The sequence below is a fragment of the Uloborus diversus genome, chromosome 10, assembly GCF_026930045.1.
Source record: "Uloborus diversus isolate 005 chromosome 10, Udiv.v.3.1, whole genome shotgun sequence".
NCBI classification, from domain to species: domain Eukaryota; kingdom Metazoa; phylum Arthropoda; class Arachnida; order Araneae; family Uloboridae; genus Uloborus; species Uloborus diversus.
In genome coordinates this window covers 75,564,879-75,577,104 of record NC_072740.1, presented here as the reverse complement: position 1 = coordinate 75,577,104, position 12,226 = coordinate 75,564,879, and the positions used below count along the sequence as shown (strand labels likewise).

Here is a 12,226-nt window from a genome sequence, read left to right as displayed (position 1 = left end):
AAAAAAAAGCACCATAAATCATCGAATCAGAAATTAATCTATCACCGAGGTGTCGTGATCACTAAACAAATAGTGTCGCATGAAATCTAAAACCACGCTGAGAGCAAGCGAAACGCGATCATGCATTCGAGAATCGGAAACTAAACATTTGCAATACCGGCGCAACGAAACTGTTCGGTTGTGAATTTGAATGACAGCTTATGCATGTCGAGCACCACCCCCTGCATACTTAACTCTGCGGAGATGGCGGCTGCGTGGATTGGTGGGCAGGTTAGTGACCACGCCTCCCGACACTCATGACCCAATAATTGGTGGGGGGGACAAGAGAATAGCGCTCGTTTGGACACGGGATCCGCCCGGCCTGTCAGCACGCGACTGATGGGGAACTTTTAGTCCGTACAAGATCGCGAAGGTGAAAGCATGCAACAGCGTGCTGGGGCTCTGCTGTCGGGTTCGTAGCTGTCGAATGGAGCAGCTAAACGGCTTAGCTAAACGGAACCTACGTCTTATGGATATGAGCCACATGCACGCAGGTATTAACGGAATAGGGTTCCCTTTCTCTCAGGCAATGACCGTCCATCATCGGGGAAGCCAGGAAGTCCAAGCGACACCTGCGGACATGCTCAACCCTTTCATCGACTCATCCGGACACATGGGGAGCATCAAACTGAGCCCCCAGCATGGGATGCCCGGAGATGTCGTCCACCACACCCAGCCTACTCATCAGTATGGTCCACAGAGTAACGGCTATGGTGTTCCACACTCGCATCATCATCATCACCATCATGTGGGAAGCTATGCCGCGAGAGACTTCCTTTTGCGACGAGACCACATGCCTTCTTTGGCCAACAACTTGGCCACCCATGACCCTCTGTCATCAGGAACGCAAACTCATCATGGTATGTTTGTATCGACGTCGACGGGACTTCATAGTCATCATGGTGCAGATCCAACTTCATCTTCACATGTTCTGTTCCCCAGTCTCGATCATCATTCTCACAGTCATGGACAAATGCGCCTTTCTTTGCCTGGTTCGGACATGTACGGGAGAACGGATTCTTTTAACCACATGGGACCAAGAACAGATTCCCTCATGGGAAGCAGTTATGGACATATGCCTCACATGGCAGCGCCTGGTGCTTTTTTCAGGTACATGAGACAATCCATTAAACAAGAATTGACTTGCCACTGGATTGATCAAGACCTCCCACATCCGAGGAAACCTTGCAACAAGACCTTCAACTCCATGCACGAAATAGTTAGCCACATTACCGTGGAGCATGTTGGTGGTCCTGAGTGCACGAACCATTCATGCTTTTGGGAAGATTGTCCTAGGAACTCGAGGCCTTTTAAAGCCAAATATAAACTAGTTAACCACATTCGAGTACATACAGGGGAAAAACCATTCCCTTGTCCTTTCCCAGGATGTGGAAAAGTATTCGCCCGTAGTGAGAATTTAAAGATACATAAACGAACTCATACAGGTATGTATTTGTTTATCTTTAAATCAAACTGTCATTAATAAGATTTTGATTTCAATATTCCTTTTTAAAACATTTAAGAAGAAACATCTTCCCTAACCTAACTCCTAAGCTAAATTCAAATTTTTAAATGTTAAATTAATATTCAACTCGCAGTATAATAAACCTTACTACTTATAATATAGAACGCAGTTCTAATAAGCCTTTTCGAGAGGGTAAGTAAAATAATCGACGAAAATTTAGATTCTTTGAACTTCTGATTGTCTTGTTGGAGCGTTTGCGATTCATTTTATTTTGGAAAATCAGACAGTAATACAATGAGTTTATTCCGAGGCTTAGGTTTTAACATTACGACGTTCAACTGCTTGGAAAGATAACAATAAATTGAAACCTATCATTATTTTGTTTATATTTTGCATGATATCAAGACCGAGAGGTCACCGATAATATTCCTTTTAAAATTCAACTCAAGACATGAAATAATAATAAAAAGGTGATGTAAACAAATACGAGGTAAGATTTTTATCCATTAATGTCGATGATAATCGGTTAACCTTGTTTAAGGTGAGTGCCTATTCCTTCTTAAGACTGAGAATTCGTAAGTGTTGTAGGAAGATATTGGTAAGATTCAATTTTTATTCGGAAATGCTCTGTTCTTACGAAGGGAAGAAAATGATTCAACCCTGTAAACAACAGTTTGACTGTACAAGAAAAAAATCGAAGAACTTTGAAATGAAACATGTGCAATGTGAGGACGATACGCAAGTTTTATTTACACTAATGGATTGTTATATATGAGTGAAGTTGGTTGGTCATCTCTGGTGAGTTATTCTTTAAATTACTTTTTGCTTAAAAATCATGTAAGCTGATGTTTACTTTTGGAAGGAAATTGAAATCACATTTTTAAAGCTTTAAAGATTCAATTATTCATATACAGTGATTGTTTGCTATATTATCCACACCTGAATTTAAATCTCACCGAACATTGTTGATTTTCGTCATAATAAGTTTTATGGTCAATGCATTATTGGTCATCATTCAGAGTTAAAATATTGCTTCCTTTTTTCCAAAAATTATCAAGGTCAATTTTTAGATGTCTTTTTTTTAAAGAAATATTTGAGTTAAAAAGAAATGTTATGTGTTTTAAAGAAAGTAACGCAAGTGAAAAAAAGTCAGTTAAAATTTGATCATTTTTGAGTAATATATCCAATTACACGTATATGTTTTGACACAGCTAAACTACTTTCAAAAATATAACTGTATTTTCCCATCTGTAGCCACTCTGCTTACATTTTCAGCTTTCGCTAGACTTGCTTTATATCTTGCACTGGCACATCAATCAAAATTAAAAGTATTTCTTTTAGTTTTTTTTACGACGTCTTAGCTGACTTATTAAATACATCTAAAAGTTGAAGTTCCAATTAACCTGAAATGTACTTGTTAAATTATATTGAAGTGCCTAATCCGTTGATTTGTAATGAGCATTCTTCAATATAAATATCAAGTTCAAAGCATTAATAAGTTACATAAAAGTTGATTTGAAATTATTAGTAAATACAACTTGATCGATGATCGATCACAAATTTTGTCCAGTCAAAAAATCAGCGCTCAAATCCACAACTACATATATTTACTTAACTTATCACTTGAACTTGAACGTTATTTAACTTATAAGTTTGTATTAGTGTTTCATAGTCAGTATTGGAAAATTAAAGGTACGGAGGGAGGGGGGGATCTCTTTCCGACACAGTACACACACACAATTGAAATTATTTGAATTACCTCAAGCACTATTTGGCACAAGTCAAAATTTGTATGCTTCCAACTTAAAATTGCTTTCATATTAGATTATATGTGTGTGGAGGGGGGGGGGGGGGGCTCATTTCGGGGACATTAGTTTTAAACGTGAAATGTGCCTCTTTGATGCTTTTCTTTACAACAAAAAAATAAACATTGTCGGAACATTATATTTTTGGTTTTTAGTGACTTTCATGTGACGAGAAAACAGATCGAAACCGTAATTGCTATTTCGATTTTTTATTGTAATGAGAAGTTTGAGGAATTCAATGCTACTTGGGTCTAGGGTTTTCATTAACTTTTTCAAATGCATTGTTTTTCTAAAAGCAGATTTTAAAACTAATCATTTATTTTGTAACTATTTTGTTAATTTTTCAATTTCTTAAGCAAAATTCGTAATTTCCGCTCTCATGATCTTGATTTTAAGAGGCAAAATACATTATTGAAAAAGAAATAGAGGTGAGTCTATTTTTTTTTCCATTCGTAACACCTCTTACCTGTTATTATTCTGCTATGATCCAGTTACAAAAAGGCCTAAAATGTGTATTTTGCTACTGCTACCGTCTTACTGTTCAATAACTTAAAAAGTGGGAAACAAATTAGTTGTTCTGTATAAACAGCTAATTGAGGGCTTTAAAGGGTTCCGGAGCATAAGATCAATATGAACAATATCATGCTGAATTCATTTAATGAAAAACACATGTAAATGATTAATGAAATTAAGAGTATGCAAATTTTTGCTTTTCCACCACATAGTCGCTACATTAGTGGAATTATAGAGGTAAATTTATTGTAGCAAAACATATAATTTTACTTTTACCCCCTTTTCAGAATGGTATATCGATTCATTCCATTTTCAATCCATTAGCTTAAATCTTGCTAATGGCTTTAAAATAAACAGCTCAGCTTAAGTTTTTTAGTCCACTTATTGCAAATCCTTTTCACAAACTTTCCGTACTTTGCATATTTTCTGACCATAAGTTTCTTACACACTTTATTGTTTATGATGCGGTAGCTTTGTGCATTGGAATTGGATTTAAATTTCGGAATTTTTATGTAAAAGAGCCTTTACGTAGAAATTTAATAGTCCCCATAATTTGTTCATGTGCAATTCCTGGGATAACTGACTAACATTTTTAAAAACAAACAGGAAGCGGTTTGTAATCTTCAACGCAAAATATTGGTCACACGAAAGAGCTCTTCCCGTGAATTATTAAATTTTTCAAGCAGAGTGCATTAGTACAATTGAATTCCCAAGCTACATTTTGGATGATTTAAAAAGAAAAATGTTAAAAATGTGGTAACTGACTGACAGTAATGAAAGTTGCATGTTAGTCAGTTACCATTCTTTTTTTTTTAACTCGTCTGAAATCATCAAAAATGTATTTTATGAATTCAATTATGTCGCTAAATTGAGCTTAAAAAATTCACTTATCCAGACTAAGATTTCTTCTGTATAACGTATATCTTGCTCGCTGTTTTGTTTTAAAATGCCAATCAGTTACTCGCGGAATTGCCCTTATACATTTCAAGAGCTCAGCCAGAACAAAACTAATAAGGGAAGAACTGGAAGCTCTTATCAGTTGTGGGGCTAATGCTTCAATTGCCAAATCGTTTAACTCAACTTTTTAAAAAAATCCTCATTTCTGCTGTAATAGTGATTTATCAATGCTTAGCATGTGATTTTGTATTAAAGTTTTGGTTAAGTTCATTTCTGACCACGTAATGACAGAAAATGTAACACTAAGGCCTATTCACTCCTATGGATAACACGATCTTCTTCAACACTTTTCTCGACTTATTGTTTTATGGAGTTAATCAATTTGGCAAGTGAGACATCCATATATCTCAAACATTAATTAAAAAACAGTGTATCTCTTTAACTTTTAAGTTTCAAATCTTCATCCATAATGACGACATATTTGAAAATATGATTAGTAATTATCATTAAAATACTTACACTATTCATAAGTTTTAAGAGACAAACGTGTTTACATACGCAATATACCCTCTCCTCCTCCCTCCCCAAAAAATCCTTTTCTAAAACCCCATGCCCTATTTAACCGGAAAATTGGTGTACTATCATGACGAAAGCCGCCGAGTGCCAGACCGGACCCCGGGGCAAGAAGGAAAATGCGCTCTCCACTACTCATCCCAAACTTTCTCACTCACGCGGGGTTTCAGTTGTCAAGAGTAATATTTGTTAAATGCTCCGTAAAATCAAATCAAGTTTTCTTTATTCCGAGAGTGGTGAGCCCCAGAAATTGCTTCCCACATGCATCTCCCTCTCCACGGCGTTGACAATGTTTTTTTTTTTTAATAGTTTCAGAGGTATTGCTTCCTGTAGAAATATTTAAGAGGGGCTATCTTTGTTACTTACTATTTTTCAGACTACTTTTCATTATTTATGAGTCATGCTAAGAAAAAATAAATAAATAACGGAGCTTAATTAAACTCTTAAAGACCACGGTCTTTGACTTCGTAGAAAATGACATGTTGAAATAAAAATTTTCTTGGTTAAAAAACATAATGGATCTGGCTTAAAAATTTAATTTGCATATAAAGCTGTATTTTTTATCAGGAATAGAAAGAAATAAAGTAACAAAAATGGAATAAGCTCCCCAAACTTTGAATGTCGTATGTTTTTTTACCTTTTGAACAAAGTTTGTTAAAAAATTGAAACATTTTAAAAGGCCTTTTGTTTTTTCCTTAAGCATTTGAGTTCAAGCAAAAAAAGCTGTCAGGCAAAGAGACTGACGAATTCTCCAAAGATGAAAGACATAAACAAGCGAAATTACCATGTCTTCATTACTTAAAATTAGTTCGAAACAAATTATTCCCAATCTTTCAAGGCGGAGCCAACGGTCTTTAAATTTAATTATTTACATTTGTTTATGTTGTCCCGGTATGATAATCTTTTTCCTATCTTTTTCTCGATATTTGAAACAGGCCAAAGTTTTCAGAAGTATGGAACTGTATATCACTGAGAAACAAAGCAAAGTATTGAAATAATGCATTTCCAGTTATGAAAATTGGTGGCACGAAGTTTTAGCACGTTTTCCCACTAAGAAACAACTTTGACATAACACTTAAACAAAGCAATTTGTACAATCGCCGGTTCGGGTTATTAACCTTTAATGTCATACAAATACAATCTTAAATTTCCGATAATTTCAAATACAGTCAAGTGCCCATACTTTGGGATAGTTTTGAGCTTTTACCTACCGTAGCATATATGCGTTTCCAATTTAAGCAAATTATTCAATTTTCTGGAAGATCCTTAGTTTTTTACCTCAAGACTAGATTTGAATGTGTAGATATGTTCCTTCAAAAAAAAAAAAAAAAAAAGTTCTAAGTAAGGTATTCTCCCCCCTAACTATGGATGCAGTCAAGTACCCCTACTTGTGACAGTACTGATACACCTGTCAGTATTTCACCAGTAAGAAATACATTGTGTTACAGAATAAATGAATAGCTATCTTTTGAGGCTATGAATTCTAGACTTAGATGTTTCAGCTCTATGGGTTAGTTTAATGGTTTTGAAAATTTCGAAAAATCGTGCGATTTTTAAGTATGGAAATAACTTTGGTTACCAATGCGAATTGAGCAGTAATACTTTGAATTTGTTTCACATTTCATCTCGGCTATGTACCTGTGCTTTAATTCGTTTCTACTTAAGTAATTTAGTTTAACTAATTTATTCATAAATTTGAGAAATTGCAAATACGCTCCAAACTTTATACACTGTTCCAAGTTAGAGTACTAAGGCATAAAAAGTCAAAAGAAATATTATGGAAATAAAGTGATAATTGTATTAAGTAAAAAGTATAGATACAATTTTTTTTTTTTAAATGAGTGACTGTTCTGATGAAAATAAATGTGTCATCAGTAATAGGGCAGAAAAGTTGTCATTGTTAAAAAACATTGGAATTTATTGATGAGCAGAAGACGTTTTGCCAAAATATTATATATATTAGTTCTACTAATGAAAATGATTCTCAAAGTACAAATGAGACAAATTTGTTTGTTGTGAATTTTACGTATTATGAAGGAATGAAAATTAATGTGAAAAGATGTGAAATGAGAAACATGGAAAGCTAAAACTCAGCTGCATTAAGAATTATTTGAGTTCACAATAGCTTTTATGCTTCAAAATATAGAGAGAAACGTGGAAATATTACATTAAAAAGAATTAAGATCCCTAGGGAGACATTCAAATTTTCAGGAGCAAGTTTACATTCTTAAATCTTCGAACGTTTCCAAGATTATATTATTTCTATCTAATGATATTTTTTTCTTTTTTGAGTTGCAAAAAAAAAAAAAAAAACTTCGTTAAAATGATGGTTGGTGTCCCAAAAGATTATCTATTGCTGCATGCATGAAACAAAGATCAAAATGTAAAGGGTTCTAGGTTAGGGAGCGGGGTCCCTAACTTGGGGACAATGAACATCTTTTTGTTTTATTTTTAAAGGGACATATCTGCACATCACTAAGGCACATACTAAAAATAGAATACTTCGTTCAAATGGAAAACATATGATTAATGTGCTACTAAAGGTTAAAGTTCAAAACTCCCCCAAGTCTGGGCACTCGACTGTACATAACATTTTGAATTTTCTTCTATGTATGCAGCATCAAATACTAACTTGGGACACTCATTATCATTTTAAACAAGTTTATTTTGCAATTATAAATAAAGAAAAAATAACATTTGATGAAAACAATAGTCTTGTATGCTTTCAAATTTCAGAATGCAAACTTGCCCCTGAAAATATTGATTGTATTACTTCATTTTTTTGAACGTAATGTTTCCGCGTTTCCCCCTACATTTGGAAACACAAAAATATCTAGTGAGTTCTAATAATTCCTTATGCATCTGATTTGACCTCTATATTCTTCATTTCACATGTTTTAACATTCATTTTCATTCCCTCAATATGCGCGAGGTTCACCACAAATAAATTGATCTCATCTAGACTTTGAGACACATTTTCATTTAAGAGAACAAACGTTAGTCTTATTTTGGTAAAATGAGTTCATCGACAGATTCCAATTTTTTACCACGGACAAATGTTCTGTTCTGTAACGGTATAGCGCATTTATTATCACTAAAATAGTCATTATTAAAAAAAAGTAATAATAACTGCATTATACTTAATACAATTATACAACTTAATGACTCAATACTTCTCACAGACTTTTTTATGGCTTTCTACAATAAAACCTGTAAAGTTGACCATCCTTGTAAGTTGAACACCTGTCTGTTGATCGCTATTTTCAGGCACAGAATTAGATCTATATCATACAATTCGACCTCTATAGGTTGACCACCCGTTTAAGTTGACCACTAAAGTAGTGCAGCACAAACTGCAAGTAATCGACTTACACAGGTTTCACTGTACCCAAATTCGGAACAGTGTCCCTAGTTAGGAGCGCATGTACAATTTCGCAAATTCATGAATAAATAATTTAAACTGAATCAGTTAAGTGGAAATGAATGTGCCCAAATAATGCACAAGTACGTAGCCGAGAAGTCTAAATAAAGTTTTCAAAAATTCTGCTCAGTTAACGTAGGTAACCAAAGTTTTTTCCATACTTAAAAATAACATTTTTTGAAAATTTCAGAATAGTTAAATTTAAGCATAAAACTGAAGCATCAAAGTTTAACTCATAATAAACTCAAAATATAACTATTAATTTATCCTGTAGTACCATTTATTTCTTACTGGTAGGTAGAACATTGACTGGTGTACAAGCACTCAAAAAAAAAAAAAAAAAAAAAAAAATCGTCACAATGTCGTAAGTTAGGTTATTGTCCTAAGTATGGGCACTTGACTGCATGTAGAAATAGTTGTTTCACACGACACTCTCCCGACAATGCAGGAGCAATGTGAAGCATTTAAATCTTTTGTTATGAAAAAAAGAAGCAACAGACATCGCTTTCCACAAGATAGTGCTGCACTGTGAAAAAAAAATTTTGAAATTTTATTTGCACTTCAACAGCTGCTGCGTAGCCCAAAAGGCTACTTTGTCATTAAGTTGGAACACTGACACAAAGTGGGCGCACTTGATGGAATTCTTTTGAACTGCAAGGGCCTGTCAGCTCCAGGACTAATAAAATTGAATGCGTTTGTCTAAATCGTCGCCTCAGAGCAACAGTAGGATATCTTAGTGTTATTCCTGGGATTAGATTTCCTTTAGTGTTGCTCTGAGGCGACGTTGTTGGCCATCTATTTTCTTGGATCATGTCAAAAGCACTTCAAGTCCATCTGTTTTACAGAAGTTTCTTCTGCGTTTGAGCTTTTGAAATATTTTGTTTTACCTTTTCGTTTTTTTTTGGGGGGGGGGGTTGCTTCTGTTTACTTCTGAATAAGCTTCATGCTATACTATGTGATCAGGCATAGATCTACAAATTATGGGCCCTCCTGCAAAAAATCACCAAGGCCGCTTACCGTTCACTGGATTGCTAGCGCTTAATTTGTCCGCGGGCCCCTCAGTGCTGTGGGTCCCCCTCCCGCCTATATGTGATGCATAGTTTTTGTTTCCTTTAATTAAAGCAAAATATGAGCCTACCGATATTCACTAGAACGCTGTTTGTTGATGAACGTTGTGAATTACCGTTTTCGATAGAGTCAATTAGGAACAATTTACATGCAAATGCTTAATGCTTAAACAAATGAAGCTGCGAATTGGCACATAACAGTTGCACTTATTTTATTTCTTGCGCTATTGACGCTATATTACCTCGTAATATGCTGCATCATACAGGATTTAGCATTCATTTTATGAATAAATTACAATTCTTATTAATGTTTTAAAAGTTCAGTCCATGTTGTTTGGACATTTCAAATTTACTCGCTCACTAAATAATTTAAAATTTATCAGTTATAAATTGCAGTGTAATGTATAATATAATGCACACAGACATGTGTTTATTTATGGTGTTTGTTTATTTATTTATATTTTAATTTCTATAAATTAAACTCTCTTATACTTCCTGTTATTTATGGGTTATTCCTAAGATTTTACTTCACGCACAGTTTCTTGGTTGCTAACTATTTCTCACACGATTTATTCTTATCTTATAATGAAAGGAAAAAAGAATACAAGAAAGCTGTTTAAAATAATCCTTTTCTCGTCTAAATTGGAAATAAATTATGTTCAAACAACTCTATTAAACAATATTGAAAAGTTTTCTATCATTTATCCAGTTTTCGGATTTCTGATTATTTTACAGCCTAAGAAAAGTGCAAAAAACCAGATAAACTGTAGAAATGACAAATAATTTCGGACGGAATTTATTTTCTAAGAGGTAATTCTCACTCTTATATCTTTTATAAATAAAAGTTTTTATTTTATTTTTCCGTTCGATAGCAAGTTGACTGCAATTTTATTTCAAATAACTTACGCACTCGACTGTTTTTATGATTAACTGATTTATTTAAATTCTGCAGCATTATGTGAAGCATTTGAAATTTAGATACGTGCTTTTTAAACATTGTAAAGTTATTTTCAGCATTTTGATACGTGCGTTTCAAGTGTTGCCTAGTGATCATTATTAAGGATTTTGGCAAGTGGTTTTCAACATTCAACTGATACTGAGCGATCACATTTTGAGATTCAGATATTTACTTTTTAAATGCAAGATGCAGTCATTCACTAGAGCTTAAGTTGCTTGACAGCAAGAGGAACACCTGTTCCAGTTCAAAATTTGTAAGGTTTCCCCGGTCCATCATTTCGAATTTTTCCAAAGGGGAGGAGGGGGGGGGGGGGCAAAGGGCATATTCTCAATGTAAATTATACACATGATCACTTACATGTAAATACATTAATTTTTCAAAGTCATTGGGGCAATTTGACCCCTTGACCTCTCGAAATGAAGGCCCTGGGGATCCCAGATTTTCACTTTCCTTAAACTTAATGTTATCATTTTTCGTCACTTTCCGTTTCCCATAAAGTTGCTGGAATAATTTTTAAACCCCTTTTCCTGGTTCTATGAGTTAAAACAGTTGCTGTACATTTTTACGATCATTTTATTTGTGCTTTATTTTATGCATTTTTTAAACCCCCGATTCTCATAAGTTAGACCCTGAAATGATCACTTTTGTATTAGGCGTTCAAATGCCGAATTTTGCCACTTGTTATGAACTATACAAATGTCATTATTATTACCCTTTCGAAATTATATTCAATATTAAGACTTTTAAAACTTCAGAACTCTAGTATGGCAGTCTTTCTTTGCAGCAGCAGAAGCAATATTTTGTACCCTTGACTCCGAAAGGAGTGAATTAAGTAAGCAAAATAGATTCCCCACCCAAATCTCTGATTCCATACTTTTGCGAAGTAATGCTTCATAACTCAGTGGCTGTAATTGTCGAACAAAAGTAACTTCTTTCTGTGTCTATTTTACACAATTTTCTCTAAAAAATAATTGCGTTGTAGAGAAGATAATTAAAAGTATTAATGAAAATTTATTTTATTACTTTGGGGGAGCAAGTGACCCCTCGGTCACCTCTAAAATCCACCGCTGCTGATGTTCTTTAATGATATTTTAACCAAGAGACTGGTGCCGGAACGTCGCCGTTCTAGCATTGCTTTTCTGTGATCCCCCCACCCCCTTCAATACAAAATTAGTTTCTTTTTCCTTCTTTTTCATTTCAAATTTCTTTGTTTTCATTTTAACTTCAATACTTTTTTGTCTTAAATTTTTGCTTATTACTTTACCTTTTACAAAAAAGGAAGTGTTGTTTTCGCGAAAAAATTTTGACTCAAAAATCGACCGTAATTTCCATTTTGCTCACCTCCGAATGAATGTTGAGTATTTTTTTCGACCCGACCACACGTGCATATATAACTAAGAACATATAGACGCCGTTTTGAAGATTCCCTAGTTAATTACAAAGAGTTTTCTCATAACGTCTGTATATACGTATGTATGGTGTGTATGT

General features: G+C 34.2%; 1 protein-coding gene across 1 annotated transcript in view; it reads left to right on the top strand.

Moving 5' to 3' along the window:
- Nucleotides 1-466: 466 nt before the first annotated feature.
- The window catches only part of LOC129231483 (zinc finger protein ZIC 4-like), a 71,164-nt gene continuing 59,404 nt past the window's right edge, over nucleotides 467-12,226 (top strand). The window contains exon 1 of the mRNA XM_054865812.1: nucleotides 467-1,484. Coding sequence (XP_054721787.1) covers nucleotides 467-1,484 — 1,018 coding nt within the window. The remainder of the gene's footprint in view (nucleotides 1,485-12,226) is intronic.